The following is a 17,845-nucleotide window of genomic DNA, read 5'->3' as shown; positions in this document are numbered from 1 at the left end:
ATTAATATTAATGCTAACCTATTTTAACAGTGCTCTGCCAGTGCTTAATGCTTGCCCAGGGACATGGGAAGAAGTGGTCCACCTCACATGTCTCAGTAATTCCTAGGTTGGGCCTAGGAATATATAGTTCAAGTCACAATACCTCGTATTGAGCCTACTTCGGACTACCTGTTAATATAAAAACCCACATCTGCCAGAAAGTTGTTCTGAAATAGAGATCCATGCAGATGTCAAGTTCATGCTTTTGAAACGATGTCAGCCCTAAACAATATTAGGGTCCCTAAATCCAACAGTGTCCGTGTCAAAGAATAAACAAGAAGATACAGGAAGCAGGAGGTGAAGGTAGGGGCAGAGCCCGCAGTATCTTTTAGCCAAGGAACACCAAGTCTAAGAAAGCAGCCCCAGGATGAGAAGAGAGGATCGAATGGTTTCTTTAAGCCCTCAGAAGGAGCGAGTCCTGCAAACACCGGGCTCTCACACTCTGGCAGAGTGAATTCCTGTTGTCTTACATCATCTAGCATGTGGCCATTTATAAATTCCCAAAGAAACTAATACCAATTTGCAGTCTGTTTTTATAGTTAAGTCTTCCGAGTTGTAACGCAGGGGTTTAATAAGCCTGGATATCTACGATTACTGTTGAGAATGATGTTGTACCTGACGTGCTTAGAACTGGCTGTGTCACCGCTGTGTCACTGGCATTAATAACAGACTGGTGGCAGCACTGAGAAGCATCTGGATAATACCCCTGAGTAACAGGATCAAAGGCAATCCTTTAATGTCGTATTTCTCTGTGTCTTATAAATTACTTCCAAGGGACACACAATCTGGTCTTGCAATCAGAAGCCATTTGTAAGCCTGAGATGGTATTTTTAGATGTAGAGGCTAAATATCATGCAAGCTCACTCTCAGAGGAAAAAAATGTATTTTGTGTTGCAGTGATGGGGTATTTAAAGGACTCATAACCTGGCAGGAACCCCATGGTTCTAGGGCAGCAGAAATCTGATTATCAAGATCTGAGAACTACAGCAAAAAAAAAAAATGCCATGGGTAACCTGCTCTTCCAGCCCGCCAGGTGTCAGGCTCTGAACAACCACTGCCTGCCACCCAGCACAAGGATGCTCGACTTCTTTCCTGCCTGCTTATTTTGACACTCGGTCCCTGTACAGTGGATCACAGAACGAGGCCTCCAGATTTTGTCTGAAAGCCTTGGTATTCTAAATCTTTACAGACTGTGCACTCTTCAGTTTCCTTGGTATTTGCACTTTAAGCAGTACGTAGAACTTAGCCAAACCAACCCATTTCTCGTATGAAAAGCAGTATTCTGTCAAGGAAATACTAAACCTGTTCAAAGTACCACTGAGTTAAGGATTAAGGATGAGAATGCACCTCAGACTACAGCACTCCTGACAGCAGGGATGGAGAGGGACTGCTGACAGGCAGCCATGGTAAGGAGCCAGACTCTCCCAGCTCCCAGCTCCTCTGCAGAATCAACTCAGAGCCTGGTAATAGGCAAATGGGTGGTGAGCGCTTTTTGAAAATGACTGTGAATTTGCAAAATAGACCACCTGCAAATTACTGTTTTTAGTAGCTCTTTAGGGTCACACGAACTAGAGTGTATGTTAGCTCGGCAGAAACTGAGAGTTGGCAAGTCAATAGCCTATCGAGAGTCCTCTGGGTAAGCGGTGTGACCTCTGTCTGGTGAGAACTGCTATTCTAGGGGTGGTTTAAGATTCATAGCAGTGGCTGACATCCTCAAGTGTGGCCATGAGAGACTGGAGTATCTGATGCAAAGGAACATCCAAATGGGCAATTCCAGGTAAGGCCACTGTGGTGGTTTGAATATGCTTGGTCCAAGGGAAGTGGCACTATTAGGAGGTGTGGCCTTGTTGGAACAGGTGTGGCCTTGTTCAAGGAAGCATGTCACTGTGTGGGTGGGCTTTGAGGTCCCCTAATGCCCAAGGTCTGCCCAGTGTGGAAGAGACCCTCCTTCTGGATGCCTTTGGGTCAAGATATAGAAGTCTCAACTCTTCTAGCACCACGTTTCCCACCATGATGATAATGGACAATAAGCCAGCCCCAATGAAACATTTTCTTTTATAAGAGTTGCTGTGAGGGGTTGGGGATTTAGCTCAGTGGTAGAGCGCTTGCCTAGCAAACGCAAGGCCCTGGGTTTGGTCCCCAGCTCCGGAAAAAAAAAAAAAAAGAGTTGCTGTGGTTATGGTGTCTCTTTACAGTAATAACATCCTAACTGAGACAGTTACCTAATGTTCTGTGCTCTCAGAGACTTTGTGGTTACATCTCTGGCTCTACCCACCCACTCCCCTACCTGCCTGCCTGCCTGCCTGCCTCCTGCTTGCCATGGTCATCCTTCAAGCTGAGCTGTCTCCTTCCTCCTCAGGTCTCTGAAGTCAAGGGTCAGTTCCCCACTTTCCTACCTATGCCTAAAGGGGAGCTTAATTGAGTAGTTTGGTTCCAAGTAGCTATAAGCTGAAGGGATAAGAAGTAGGAAGGAGGGCAGGAAGGAAGGAAAAGAGGGAGGGAGGAGGGAGGGAGGACTGGAGGGAGAAAAGAGGGAGCGAATAAGAGACAAAACATGCATGGGAATGACTGAAAGCCATCAGACAAGTTCCATACACTCTTTGATATTCAGAAAGGAGAACCAAAAGATTCTATCCATTCCTTGTGCTGGCACGCATCTCTGCTTCCTGCAACACCGCCTCCCCATAACTGTCACAACTCAGTTATCGGTCAAGCTGCCCCTCAGAGCTCCTACCAAGCTCGACTCTCAAATCCCCATATTCAACTTTATTTTAGTTCTAGCCAGGTCTTGGATAGCAATGTAAATAAAATAGGTACAAACACTAAATTCCTTTTCCTTTCCATTAACTTGCCTCATACATTTCCAGGTGCCAATGTGTCCAAGCACCAGCACCTTCCTGCTGAAGACTGAACATGGAGAGCCATTTTGGACTGCTTTGCTTACCACACTCTGAGGGTTCCTGAGTCCACCCTCTCATATCTGTTGCTTCTTTATTCTCCATTTCTTTCCAGCACCCAGTGTTTACTCTTCTTCACTTTGGAACATTTCACTGTGTCCGTTACTGAGGGTGCTCTCATCTTTTCCCTTCAGATAATAACCACTGACTGTGGACTGAGCCATCAGTTTGGTGTCAGAAGCTTCCTTCCTTCCTATGGACTGGCCTTGGCCACACTCACTCCCCTACCTTCCTCTTCATGTGCTCTCTACTCTAGGCTGCTGAGTCAATAGTGTTTCTCAGATTTAGCATCTTTATTTTTATAGATGTTTCAGAAAGTTTTCCTCTCAGCTTTAAATATCTATAATCCTCTTGTCTAAAAACAAATAAGCAAGCAAACTGGAAGAAGAAGAAGGAGGAGAAGGAGGAGGAGGAGGAGGAGGAGGAGGAAGAGGAAGAAGAGGAGGAGGAAGAGGAGGAGGAAGACGACAACAACAACAACAACGATAACACACTACCCAAGATTCCCAAACCTTAGGAGCAAGTAACCCATGTGTAACCTTTGACCTGTGTTCCCCTTGGGCGCATGTAGTACCAGTTTTCCTAAAATCTTCCTGATCTTGTATGTCTGGGAGAGGAGAGGAGAGCCCCATGTGGTCCACCATCGTATGTCCCATAAATTTGTCTCGTCTTCCATTCTGTCCCCTACCATAGACAATAAGGGCTGTAGAAGAAGGTAACTTCCTGATTTCTCCTCTCTAGGAGCTTCCATTCAGCATGATCAGCAGGCTAACAGACATTAACAGCAATGATACCTGGCCAGAACTACTGAGACCACCCTGTGCACGTGGCTTAAGACAGCAAATGGTAGGTCTTATTTTTGTGAAGTGAAATTGGAACCTAGTAATTAGTATACTTTGAATCAATTAAAGCAGCTGTCTAGATAACTCCTTTCAAAAGTTACAGCTTGTGAGACTTGTTCAAGTGTGGCTTGAGAAAGTATGCCTTGTTCACAAGAAGGGTGAATCAGCTGCTGTGATTAGAAGAGGAGAAAGCAAGATGTGAGTCCTAACATTTACCACCGCCTTGTTCACTTTACCATTATACAGCCCTGAAGAGTCAGGATTGCTGCCAAAATTTATAAGCAGGAAGCTGAGATTTAAGGAGATAAAGTGACTAACCAAAGTCACAGAGTGACCGAAATGGTTCTGTGAGTGGCAGTCACTCACAGAACCATGCTGTTGCCTTTGGAGCAAAATGCAAATGCCCACTGGGTGATGTCTCTGAGGAGAAAGACTTCGTATACATATGCATAACCCAAGCTGTGGCACCTTAAGCACAATGCAGAAAGTGGGGAGCTTAAGGCAAGCGATTGACCCTGAATGCAAGGTTGTCCACTTTGAAGAAACAAGGGAGCTGGGCAGGCAGATGAGTGCTCTGGGAGTATAAGGCAGACAGACCTGCCCTGACTATGAATGACATCTCTGTACCCAGGAAGCACAAAGAAGGTCACACACTCAAATCTTGATGCAAATGACTTCATTCCTATATACTGCAGCTACCAAGGAAGGGACATGATTCCATCGACCACAGACTTTCGGTAAGGAACATCTGTTGTTGAGCGACTGGTAAGAAAGAAAGTGACAAAGGAAACATACCTGGTCTCATTGGCACACCTGATCTTGCAGCCTTCCTTGGGAATCACCAACCCTAGATGCATTCGGAGCCTGCAGTTTGTGGGTCCTGTGTGTGGCCACACATGAGTTCCAGGGTGCATGATGGAATATTTGATCTGTACAGAAAGTATAACACCCAATTAGACATTTATCAAGGTGAGAAGAAGCAGCAGAATCAGTATCGACTCATATGAGAGCCTTTATAACCCTTGGGACTTAGATTCATATCTTATTTCTCTGTGAGGGAGCCAAAAAACAAGCTCTCTTGTTTCCCCACAGTGACATAATACTCAACATTTCCCACTTTCAAATCTTGACATCAACCATATGAAATTATGTCTCATTAAAAAGTGAATGGGAAAAGAGACATCCACTGTGCCAAGGGAAATGATTGTGCTTTTTGTAAAGGTCAGCTCTGTCCCTTTCCTGACAACACACTGTCTTCTTCCCATCTCTGAGGATACCCTTAGTACCTGTCCTCTTCTGCATCCTGTTGTCTCGGAAAACTTTTCTAGTAAAGTACAGGTCTTAGGAGCTCCTTTACAGGCATTCTCATTTTTCCTTCCTAGAAAGAAACATGATACAAGTATTGAGAGAAGCAAATCACAGTTATCATGGTGCATCTGTGGTCTCGGCTACTCTGGAAGTTAACTAGGAGGATTACTTGAGCCTAGGAGTTCAAGACTAACCTGATCACATAATGAGACTCTGCTGAAACACACATACATACACACACACACACACAAAACCAAACTGTAGTAAAAATTCATCTCATCCCATTTGAGCCACATGTACTTGTATGATCACCTTGGCTGTCAGAATGTAAAGGCCAAGAGAAAAACAGTAAGAGGCCAATGTCATTATAGGGCCCTTACATGTGCAAACGTGTGAGAGAAGAGTCTATAATCCAGATTCTAAGAAGACTGACCAGCCATTGCTGGTTTTAGAGATAGACAAAGACACAAAAGCCATGGGCGGACACAAAAGCCATGGGCGGATACTAGAACCTGAAGCCTGTTGAAGGATAATGACTTGGATTTAGTGAGCGAAACCCACTGAAGACTCCCGAGCCATGCCTTCAGGTCACGAGTTTCTGTTAATGTGTTATAGTACACACTGGAAATTAATGCAACCTCTAAGAAAGGAAAATACTTTATACTCTATGCCTAACCTAAAATGCAGTTCTGCAAGATAGCAAAACATTTTTGAGTTGGAATTTAGTGTATGTCTCAATATATTAAGAATCTTTACGTGTTGCTAAAATGACATTTAAATGAAGAACATCAGGATCTTTAAGCAAAAAAAAAATATGAGTAATTGTATCAAGAACAGATTCTGTGACTTGGACCATGTAAAATTTCTCCACACTCGTCTTGGGAAGATGTGCTCAGAATGTATGCAGTGTCACCAGCTTTCATGGAGGAGGAAAACAAGACTTGGTTTTGTTTTGGTTTTTAAAGAACACATTTTTGTTTTTCTATTAAAACATTTCTATAAAAGAAATTACATCTAAAGAAGAGTTTGGCTTTAATGCTCATGTACACTAAGATAATCTTATGCTGAGAATGAAATTAGTTCTAAGAGACACCACACCGTGACTTCTGCTTCAGTCAAGTGGACCCCTGAACTTAGGAAAGAGCTTCTACAGTGTTATTAGCTCTTTGCAGGGGAACTTTCTGCTTCTTAATCGAGTACATTGCTATGTGCTCTTTTTAGTTAGTAAAATTGTGTCCCAGTGAGCCGAACAATGTATGCCAGCTTGCAAGAATAGCATACAAATATATAAGCCATCATAATGGACTTTAAAACCAGGGCATCTATGAGCAAGGTTTTGGGAGGGCTGGCACAGAACCTTCAGCTATGACCCATGCTGCTCAAACTGAAGCTAGGTGAAGTCTGGTAGCTTGAAAAGACACAAGGGCTGCTGGGTTTCCCTCTGCGCATTGGTTAAGGCCTGAGCTTGTATAATACCTGATTGGTCAGTTGAGCCAAGACCACCAAATCAATCCTATCCAGGACTTCCTCTGGTGAGGTCTGGGTTTTAACCTCTAGGTACATAAAAAGGGAGGATTCCTAATCTACATATCCACAACCTGAAACTAACCAAGCTTCCTGGGTATAGTGTTTGAATGACCTCAGGTCTAGACCATGCTTTGATCATAAAGACTCAACTGGCAGAGTTTGTGTCCTTATTCCCAGGTCAGAAAAAATTGGAAACAACTATTCCTGGTCTCAAGCATCAGGGATTCAGCTCGTATATCTCATGTAGTCAGAAGGTACAGAGTCTCCCTCAGGAGAAGGTTGTGCAGTAGTGGTTCCACATCCATGGCTTGCAACCCATTGTTTTAAGAATCCACATGTGATCGGAAAGCTCTGCTAAATACAAAATTCTTCCAGTGCTCACTACAGTCAGATGCTTAGAGTGATGTCTGATGTTCCCTGTATGAAGGAAGCCACTCAGGTCTTATTAAACAAGGACAAACTGACACACAGAGGGGAACACAGTAAGGGAAGAGCAGAGTTGACAATTACAATGCAGTTGTCATGGATCTGACATCTAGGCTTTTAGATAGGCCTTGTGATGGTCCTATCTGTGAGGGAATTTTTGCTTAATTGGATCATTTGAAGTAGGAAGGGGCCACTTCTAATCTAGATCTTTGAGGTGGGGAGTCACATCTTTAATCCAGATTTTTTGAGATGGGAAGACGCACCTTTGATCTGGGCCACACTTCTGCCGGAAGCCTATTTAAAGGACTTAGAAGAAGGCAGTTTCTCTCTTCACCTTCTTGCTCTTGCCCTCACTAGCAAGTCCATTTCTTCACTGGCATTAGAGCCTACCTCTTTAGGATTCCAGCTTATACCGAAGACCAGCTGAGACAGCCAGTCTCACAGACTGAACAACTATTGCATTCTTGGATGTTCTTTTCATAGGCAGCTGTTGTTGTATTAGCTGGACTACATCCTGAGAGACTCATTCTATAAGTTCTTTTTTTTCCTAGAGAACACTGACTAACCCAGGTCTCAAGACTGCCTCTTTGTTGCCCTTTACTAATGAGTTCCCATTACACAGCACTGTAGAATCACTGGCATATATTCAATACTCTTCTTTCCAGTATTCCCCGACAGTGGGAACTACACCATACTCAACATAACTGTTTTCATTACTCTTTTCAAGGAGATTCAGGACATGCCCACAGGAGAGATCAAGAGAGGATATATTCAGGACTGTAAACGAGGACCATGATTCCCAAATCTTATGCTTAAAGAACACTTCTTCATTTTGTTACATTACAGGTTACAAGGCAGGAGGCATTCCGTTGAGTCTGTAATTGAGTAAGGAATGCCCGGCATTGGTAACATAGTGGAATTGCTTGTGTTTTTATTATTTGTCACCAAAGTTAATTCTCAACAAGCAGCAAACTTGGTTTCTTTGTGAGAATGGCTCGGGCAAGAGATCTAACACAGGCAATGCTGATATAAAAGAATAATACATCACTTGAATGTGGCTTTTCAGGTAATATTCATGGAGCTAGAGACTGGAGTATACTCCTCTTAATATTCAAGACTCTACAGAGAAGGGAAATTTCATTCTGCATGACAACTCTGACCGATAATTGTGGCTGTTCAGCACAACAGTGTACACTGAGCTTGTCGTTTCCAACCTATGATTTAACATACAGTTTCCAATCCCATTACCTCCTGCGCCACAAGCAGATTTCACAGAAGGACTTAAAGCTTTAGTTATCCTGAAGTGAAGGAGGGTTGTGTTAGCACCATTTCCCCTAGGCTCTAGAATAAAGATGTGTCCTTTGTACTTTAGTCATGGTTGGCAATATTTGTTTAATTTGTGAGCAAGGCACATGTTTAAGATAGACACATAGTAACTTGTTAGAGTTTTGGCAAGCAAGCACAGGGTCTCGTACAACCCAGGCTAGAGCTCTAACACTGACTCAGGCCCCTAGTCCTGAAGGTAGCCATTTACAAAGTCATTTGTGAGGAAAATATATGTTTTCAATGCTAAAAAGTTGATTATTCTTATATTTTTGGTTTTGAGTCTAGCCTTTAACTGCTGAACCACATCACCATTTGGACAAAATGGCAGCTTGTAGAATGGGGAGAGATTTTTAACCAACTATACACCTGGTACAGGGCTAATATCCAAAATACAGAAAGAACTCAAGCAACTAGTATCAAGAAAACAACCCAATAATAAAATGGGGTACATATCTAAACAGAGAATTCTCAACAGAGGAATCTCAAATGGTTGAGAAACATTTAAAGGAATGTTCAACATCCTTTGCCACCAGGGAAATGCAAATCAAAACTACTTTGAGATTCTATCTAACTCCTGTCATAATGGCTTCAATCAAAAGAAGTGACAGCTCATGCTGGAGAGGATGTGGAGTAAGGGGAACACTCATATATTGCTGGTGGGACTTTAAACTTGTACAGCCACTATGGAAATCACTGTGGCAGTTCCACAGGAAGATGGGAATCAATTAACCTCAAATTCCAGCTATACCACTCTTGGATATATACACAAAGTGTCCTACCACAGAGATCCTTGCTCAACCATGCTCATTACTGATCTATTCATAAAAGCCAGAAACTGTAAACAACCCAGAGGCCCCTCAGTGGAAGAATGGATAAGGAAAATGGACATTTACACAGTGGAGAATCATTTAGCTGTTAAAAAATGGTCTCATGAAATTTGCAGGCAAATTGATGGGACAAAAAAAAACAAAACAAAACAGATAAAGAAACAAATAAACAAACGCATTTTTGAGTGAAGTCTCTTAGACCAAGAAAGACAGAATGTTATTATTTGAGTACTGTATTCTATCTGGTGTTACATCAATGATTACCAAACTACAAGCCATAGACCACAGAGGGTAAGTAAGGGACAAGAGAGAACAGATAGATCTGTTGATGAAAGAGAAATGGAATAAACACGTATGAATTGGGGGAGAGTGGATGGAAGGATCAACAGGGGTTTGTGGGAGGGAATACATGGAGCAGCAGCTAAAACTGAAGGGCACTGAGGGGTGGCATGGAAATCTGATATAGCAGAACATCCTAAAATATATACAAGTAATGGGGAGATGGAGTCCCAACTGGCCATCTCTGGTCACCAAATGAAGCTTCTTGTGACCATAATTAGGTTACATCTAATGGAATTACTGGCCAAAGGGGCCCCAGAGGAATCTTCAAACAACCCAGGCTGTTATCAAGACTATAGATTACTTTCCACACATGGACAGCAAGACCCCATTCCTGAAGTAACTCCTATATAATCCATTGAACATGAGATACTGAACCGGTGCCTACGGAGAGCCTTCACCCCTGTGTGCTAGTATCTTTGGCACAGGAAGGTACTCTCCACGTTATGGGAATAAATACGTAAACAGCACATCAACCATGAGCCCTTTATCTGCGATGGTGTCCTGCTTGCACGCTGTGCTAGTGCAGTGGTGGCACAAAGCATATGGGGGTAACCAACCAATGTCTGATTCGACTCAAGGTCCAAACTCAATGCTTCCTGGGTGACCAAGAACCTGAGACTAGATAACTCAGGGACCTAGAGTAGAGGCCAAGTAAGACTGGTCTAAAGAAAAAAAGTATAGCAATAACATGACTCATAACGATACTCTGCTATATTTGTAAACCAGTGCCTTGTTTAGCCACCATCAGATAAGCTTCATTCTTCAGAAGACAGGAACGAATACGTAGACCCATAGACAGACCCCGCAGAGGGAGAGACCTTGGAACACTCGGCACTAAGTGGGATGTCTCCATCAAATCTCTTTTCTCACTACTCAGAGAACCCAGTGAAAGAGGAAGCAGAGAGAATGTAAGAAACAGAATGGATGGTGGACACCACGAACACAAGGCTCCCTAAATCAATATGAGCAAAACTTATACGAACTCGCATAGACAGAAGCAGCATGCATGGGGCCAGCATAGGCCTGCACCAGGTCCTCTATGTTTACATTATGGTTTCCATAACTTTGAGTGTTTTTAAGGAGATTCCTGAATACGCAAATGAGCGAGTCTCTGACTCTCGTGCCTTCTCTTGGGCTCTCTCTTTTTCTTAAACCCCTGTTGGGTTGCCTTGTTCAACTTTGATGTGATTATTTCTCTTTTATCTTATTATATGTAGTTTGTTGTATTTTTATAAAGTGGAATGAATAAATGAAAGAATAAATACCTAGCCACTAGGGTAAAGGTTAGCAACTGAACTATCATTTATACCTGCTGGGACAGGGAAACTCATTTTTTCCCAAGAAAGTGACGCTGGCTACATCAATCACTCCAGGGCAGGGCTCATGTTGAGGAGTGGTTGACCAGCCCGTAATAGACTCCACAGTTTTTTTTCTTGTTGTTTTTGCTTGTTTTTTTGGTGTGTGTGCATGTGCATGTGTGCGCTTTTATGTGGTTGCTGAAGGAGGGACATTATTTTATCTTGTTCTCTTGCTTTGGGAGTTTTGTTGGTTTGGGTTTTTTTTTTATTTGTTTTCTAAGAAAGAACTTAAAAAGTTGGGTGGGTAGGGAGGGGGAAAGCACCAAAATACTTTAAACTTAAAATTTGTTTTAAATAATAAAAATATAATTAAAAGAAAAAAAGTCCATTATTCAAGAAGGAATACAAGAGCTGGGGATAGAACTTGGTATTTCATCATTTGCCTAATAGAGTGAAGTTCTGCATTTAAATCCTGCAAAACACACACACTTTCTTTCTCTTACACACACACACACACATACACACACACACACACACACACACACACAAGATTATTTTGATTCAAAATGGAAATCAAGACATAAATTCGGTCTCTTTTAAAACTCAAGTGAAAAAAAACCACACACAGTATAGATTAAGCATCTGAAGTCACATATCCATTAATTAACTTTAAATGCCTATATTAATAATGTAACAAATGCACTCAGGCATTTCAGCCAAAATGTTTCCCAGAACAACTGAATATCAACATAAAGAACAACAAAAAGGAACTTATGAATGGGGAGTTAGAAAACAGTCATAACATAAAATAATACACCAACAATGGTATCTGCTGTAGTGGCTCCCACCCACGCTGGTGTCACTTTGTTCCTCAGCATCACCTTCATTTTTACAGCAGTGGACACAGTTCAGAGACACTCCCTTCTGACATAGTGATAGACACGGGCTGGGCTCTCATTCACCGTAGGGTACAGTGGATAGCGCACTCTTTAATCAAAAGCCCTTACATACTTATCCATATACATATATGTACACACATGAACAGATGCACACACGTTGAAAGACAGTGAGGGCGTATCACATGTATCAGGCAGCTGTCAGTAGACCACTGGCTCATCCTCTGGCCGGAAGGAAATCTAGAAGCCAAAGCTCACCTTGCTGCCATAGTGTGAACTGGCTCCAGTCGCCCTTCTCCCGGAGGTTTTCATCCTCAGGCAGGAAGAGACCCTTGGCTTTATCCATCACCATGAGGCCTTCGTCGCGGATTAACTTCCAGTTTCTCTCTAAAGACTTCAAAGAAGATTTTAGTTTCACCGAGAAGAAAAGAATGTCCTACAGAACGTCTCACAGGTCTCGCAGTGACTTTCGGTTGCTTTGTTTGTTTAAGAAAGAAAGAACTAAACCACCAACCAAAGAGTACACATGAATGGACCCATGGCTCCAGCTACATACGTAGCAGAGGTTGGCCTTTCCTGGCATCAGTGGGAGGGGAGGCCCTTGGTCCTGTGGAGGCTTGATTCCTAGTGTGGGGGAATGGAAGGGCAGTGGGGCAGGAGGGGGTAGAGAAGCACCCTAATATAGACAAACGTGAGGGGGATGGAATGGACGTTTTATGGAAGGGAGCCCAGGCAGGGGAACAACATTTGAAATATAAATAAATAAAATAACTAATAAACAAACAGACAAAAAGCAAACTAAAAGCAAAAATGAAAAATGAAATAAAAAAAGAGAAAATTCTTGCTTGCATTTAGATTCTTATTTTAGTTCCGTTGGAACCTCTTCTCAAAGAGAAAGGGGCCAGGGAGGGATGGAGGGAGGGAGGGAGTGATGGAGGGAGGGAGGGAGAAAATTCAGATCGGAAGGCAGCTTATTATTGGTGGAGAGTTCTGGCTAGCTACTTTTGCACAGGACCAGGCTTTGATTCCTTGAACCCATTAAGGTGGCTCACAAGTGTCTCTGACTCCAGTTCCAGGATTTTCCCATCCCCACCTCCACCCCCACCCCATGGGCATCAGGCAGACAGGCGGTGCACATACGTTTAAGCAGGGAACACGTACACATAAAATAAAATGAAAAAAATAAACTTATTCTTATAAACTATGAAAACTTTCCTTGCTCTAATTATTTGTATTATGATAAGCTTTAAGATTCTCCCTTTATTCTCACCCCCTTCCTTTCTTTGTCTGTCTGTCTCTCTGTCTCTTTCCCTTTCTCTCCCTTCCTCTCCTCCGTCTCTTGCTCCTCCCTCTCCCATGCAATCTAACAACAACAGCGGTCTTGCTGATGGTGCAATGACCAAGTTCCATGTGACTCCCACACCCACACTGGAAAACAGATCACGGATTTAATTTCAGTAGTGTTCCCTACGGTGACACCATTCCAACAAGACCAGCAGTAGTTAAACTTTCAATGGTTTTGGGAAACCAGTCGCGGGAGCAGGATGCATTATGAAGTTAATAACAAAAGGAAAAAAAGGTTTGGAATTCAGTCAAACAAACATGTCCTTGACTTATTTATAAGACTGTTTTAGCCTTAGCCACGGCTTGCTGGGCAAACTGAGTGACTGCTGCTGCTGGCTTATGTCCCCATCACACTGTGGTGTCCCTCAGGGGCAAGAAGGCTGTGAGAGCAATGGGTAGAAGCAGAAAGGGGTGAGTCTACAGAGCATTAAGGAGATACAGAGTGAAACTGGGGTTTGGGAATGGAAACCCCATTGTTCCATGCTCCAGGAAAAGTGGATGGAACAACAGGGGATCAGGGCAGGACCACACTGCCTGGATTTCAAGACAAATCAGGGATCAGGCACAGCAAGCTGTGGGTGGCTTAGTAGAAGTGGGGGGGACACCGGAAGTAACAGCCAGTAGCAGCATTTTAATGCACAGTGTGGAAACAGTGAGTACTTTCTGGTGAGCTGCCTTGTGAACAGCATGCAATCTTGGAGTAAAAAGAGGCAGACCATAGAATGAAAGTGTTTCTGCTGTTGTTTTATTTTGACCAACCTATGGTCCATGGACTTATGATTTAATGTAGGGAAAAAAATCTGATTAAATCAGAATGGCTGCACAGGTAGCAGACTCCAAAAAGCAGACATTTTCAGATTTTCGTGGGGACTATACCATCCCAGCATGAAGCTGCTACCTTATACATAATTTCACATTTCCTCAATGATTTCCCCATATAGAGGGAAATACACTTAGGCTTGATATGTATCTGGGTTGTAACCTACTCTGGGATCAAGTAGGTGAATCTCAGCCAATCGCCAGATGCCAACCGTTAAACCAAGGTCAAATAGGACAAGCCCCAGCCGCAACCAACATGGCTTCTTTGACTGGCTTACATTCCTCTCCCCGCTCCCTCTCTCTCTCTTGAAATTCACTTCCTTTACTCTGGCTATAAATACAATCTGCTCCCAGGGTAAAGAATCCTGAGAAATTAGACGCAGACTGCTCCCCAATTCTGGAATCACATGTAAGGCCAATTGAGGTTCTGTCTTATGAGGCAAGATTTGTCACCCTTGCTTTTAAAACTAGGGGACATCTTTCTGTATCATGTGAAAGCACAGGATCTCTTAAAATATTGCAGGGCACGGGATTTTGAGTTATTTTGTCTCCGTGAAACCCATCATCGCCTTCCTTGCAACCAACCCGTGTGCTTCCTCCTGCTGTGTGGAGGGCTGCCAATCACTGCTCCTCACTCAACACAGTCCAACAACCACGGACTCTGTTTACTCATCCCAAGCCAGCAGTTTATAGTGAGTAAGGTCAAGAGCACATTCCAATAAAGGGAGACTCAAAAGTCTTTGCTGTCCTGGGTCCCTGGAGTTAGAGGATTGGATGATTTCGTTAGAGTTTCAAGATTATGAGAAAGAGGAAAAAAGCGCACCCCAGGACTTTACAGTTTGTTCATCATGAATGCTTCTAAACTGTCACAGGACTCGGTGTCATTGTAGCTTGGTCAAGTTGCTAGATAAACCTGTCAGACGCTTGTGAGTCTGTCACACAGACAAGGAGAGAATTACCTCTCCAACACATGAAATCACTTTCCAAATGAGGTTATCGGTGCCTTATAAGGGCAAACATTTCCTTCCCCCCGCCCCCAGTCTTTTAGAAATCCCTCTTATTTCTTTTGAAAGCTGATTTTAAGGGCATAGTTGAGAACAGCTGATCTTTTTTGTTACTAAAATAGGGCACAAAGTCCTAGGAGAAAATGTTAAAGTGATTGCATCACTCAATATAATTTAAATTTTCTACTTAAGAACAGGCTGTCTCTTTATATAAAATGTCAGTCCTGCACCCTTCACCCGCAGCCTCCCGGAAGTGTTGCCAAGGTACTTTTCCATGGTAGTAATAATTTTTCTTCTCTCTCTCTCTCTCTCTCTCTCTCTCCTTGTGTGTCTGTTTAATTAATTTAATTAATCAATCAATTAATTACTTTTGCTGGTATAGGGGGTACATATGTGTCACAGTGCACATTAGAAGGTAAGGAGACGATTTGAAGGAGTCATTCTCTCCTACCATCTGGGTCTTGGAAATCAAATTCAAGTAGCAGGCTTGGCAGTAATCTCCTTTATGTGCTGAGCCTTATAGCCTACCTGGATTTTGTTTTTAAAGCACAAATACCTTGTATGTATCAGCTGAGCTGGGTGACAGCTGAAAGCCCAGAAGGTAGAGGGGCCCAGTACCTGACTCTAAACACATGGGCTAAAATGCCACACACGTTCCTCATCTTACTTGCCCTGGTTGATCTTGGTTGTCAACTTTAGTGGACTGCGAGATGCCCAGAAAACTAATATAGCACAGCCCTAGGGGTATCTGTGTAGATGATTCCAGAAATGTGTAGCATGAGGGCTGGAGAAGTGAGGAGGGAAGATGCTCTTTGAACATGGGTGGAATCATCCAATCTGGGAGCCTGGATAGAACTAGAAGCATCACAGGGAGGAAGCTGGTATATGATAGACCCCCCTCCCTTCTCTTCCTTCCTTCTTTCTTCCTTCCTTGTTTCCTTCCTTCCTTCTTTCTTCCTTCCTTGTTTCCTTCCTTCCTTCCTTCTTTCTTCCTTCCTTGTTTCCTTTCTTCCTATCTTTCTTTCTTTCTGAAACTACCCCTCCCTTTATTGAGACTTTCTTCTACCACACTATCAGAGGAAATCAGACTCCAGCCTTTGAATTTATTTCCCTAGCAACCTGCCATGGGACTTAGACTCACAGCCCCCCACCACAGCTCTATCTTCCTGGTTTTCCAGTTCCTAGCCCTGAGCAGTAGCTATTGCTTTTCTCTGCCCTCCAGCTCTCAGACAGCCTCTCTGAAACTAACCAGGCTCTGGTCTTCTAATAAATCCCGTTCTAAACGTAAGCATAGTCTTTCGGTTGTGTCCTTTGTACACTACCATGACTAGCCAAGAGCTACAGAGATTTCTACTTATGTCCGTAGTAAAACATCAACGTGCTCTGTTTCTCTTCTGAATTCAATGCTCTGTCATAGAATTGAATGGCTGGAAGGACCTCTACTGTTGCTCTAGGGTATAGCGTTTCTCCTCAGGAAACACAAAATGACCCTTGGAGTGGTTATTAAGCCCACAGCCCACAGGCCTACGGCCAGCAGAGCTAGCAACAGAAAGCCACTCTTCCGTCTCCTCCTCAACTGTTCCTAAGGCACCCATGGAAAGAAAGAGGGGCACACCTTGGCCCACAGACTATAAACTGTGGTGGGCATAGTGTGATTGCCCCCAGAGTTCTCACAAATTGGGGTTCTCCCAGGCGTCCATGCACAGTAGTTCACACAGGCATGTTCAAGTGTCTATCAGGAGAAGATACGCCCTGTGCTCAGAGAGCCTGTTCTGCGTCATCCAGGGAGAGCAACTCAAAGGTAGCTCCCACCTAGGACAACGGTCAGAACTGAGCGAACCATAATATGACACCAGGAAGCCTGGTGCACACAACGGGAAACGCAGGTTCACACCAAGCACACCCTGTAACTTTTTCAATGGCAAGATCTTTTAACCACATTAATGACTCTGGGAGGTCTCATCTTTGGAATGATATAATAGGGCTTTAGGAAGAAGTATGGGAAGGACCTGGAAATATTTTTTAACTATATGGTAAAAAAAATAAAGTATATAAATTTCAAACCTAATTACAGTGTGTGTCAGCTGGTATGGTCCATAGCTGAGCAACTTATGAATAACAGAAATCTAGTATTTTATTTCTCATGACCAAGATCAAGAAATTGGAAGCTTTGGTGTCTTTCAAAGAGCTATTTCATGTTGGTTCTCTTCCCTTGCTGGAGAGATGGCTTAGCGGTTAAGAGCACTGACTGTTCTTCCATAGGTCCTGAGTTCAATTCCCAGCAGCCACATGGTGGCTCACAACCATCTGTGATGCGGATCCAATGCCCCCCTGCGATGTGTCTGAAGACAGCTATAGTGTACTCACACTGGTGCTTTTCCCTAACAACTCACAATGATGGTACAGAGCAAGGCATGAGAGTCATAAGTGCCTAGCTTTGTGATCCAGTCTCCTCTCAAAAGTCCCACATCTGAATGCCTTCATCATGGGACTCAGGGATTCAACACAAGGACATGGCAGGGACACAGCATCCAGACTCCAACAGAGTCTGTCTGTCTGTGTGGGGGACCTGAAAGTAAGAGGGTAACAGAAACAACAAGCACCTTCTCCACAGTTGTCTGAGATGCATCAAATGCCTTTCTAAAAATGATAGCAGAAACTCGGATGCAGAATGAGCAAATTGACACATTTTTCAAAGCTTCGTTTGAACTATGATCCCTTTGGTCCTTAATTCATCCATTTGATAAGACTGGACAGAGGCTAGTTTCTAGGAAGTCGGTGCCTTTAGATGCATGTTGCTTCTGGTGGCTACACGGATTTTTGAACCCAGAGGTCTGCCATTATAGAACTGCAGGGCCTCATAAACGGTTGGCCTACACTTGCCTGTCGA

The 17,845-nt window shown here is 43.3% G+C and overlaps 1 protein-coding gene across 1 annotated transcript in view; it reads right to left on the bottom strand.

The window, feature by feature from the left end:
• LOC116903079 (aspartyl/asparaginyl beta-hydroxylase) overlaps window positions 1-17,845 on the bottom strand; it is a 74,860-nt gene that overhangs the window by 14,202 nt on the left and 42,813 nt on the right. Inside the window, exons 9-11 of the mRNA XM_032905434.1 lie at window positions 12,047-12,182; window positions 5,125-5,216; window positions 4,634-4,767 (exon numbers count right to left, since the gene is read on the bottom strand). Of these exons, the coding sequence (XP_032761325.1) occupies window positions 4,634-4,767; window positions 5,125-5,216; window positions 12,047-12,182 (362 nt within the window). The remainder of the gene's footprint in view (window positions 1-4,633; window positions 4,768-5,124; window positions 5,217-12,046; window positions 12,183-17,845) is intronic.

This window comes from Rattus rattus, chromosome 1, assembly GCF_011064425.1.
Source record: "Rattus rattus isolate New Zealand chromosome 1, Rrattus_CSIRO_v1, whole genome shotgun sequence".
Lineage (NCBI taxonomy): Eukaryota > Metazoa > Chordata > Mammalia > Rodentia > Muridae > Rattus > Rattus rattus.
The sequence above is the reverse complement of the archived record's forward strand: the minus strand, read 5'-3'. Positions and strand labels throughout refer to the sequence as shown.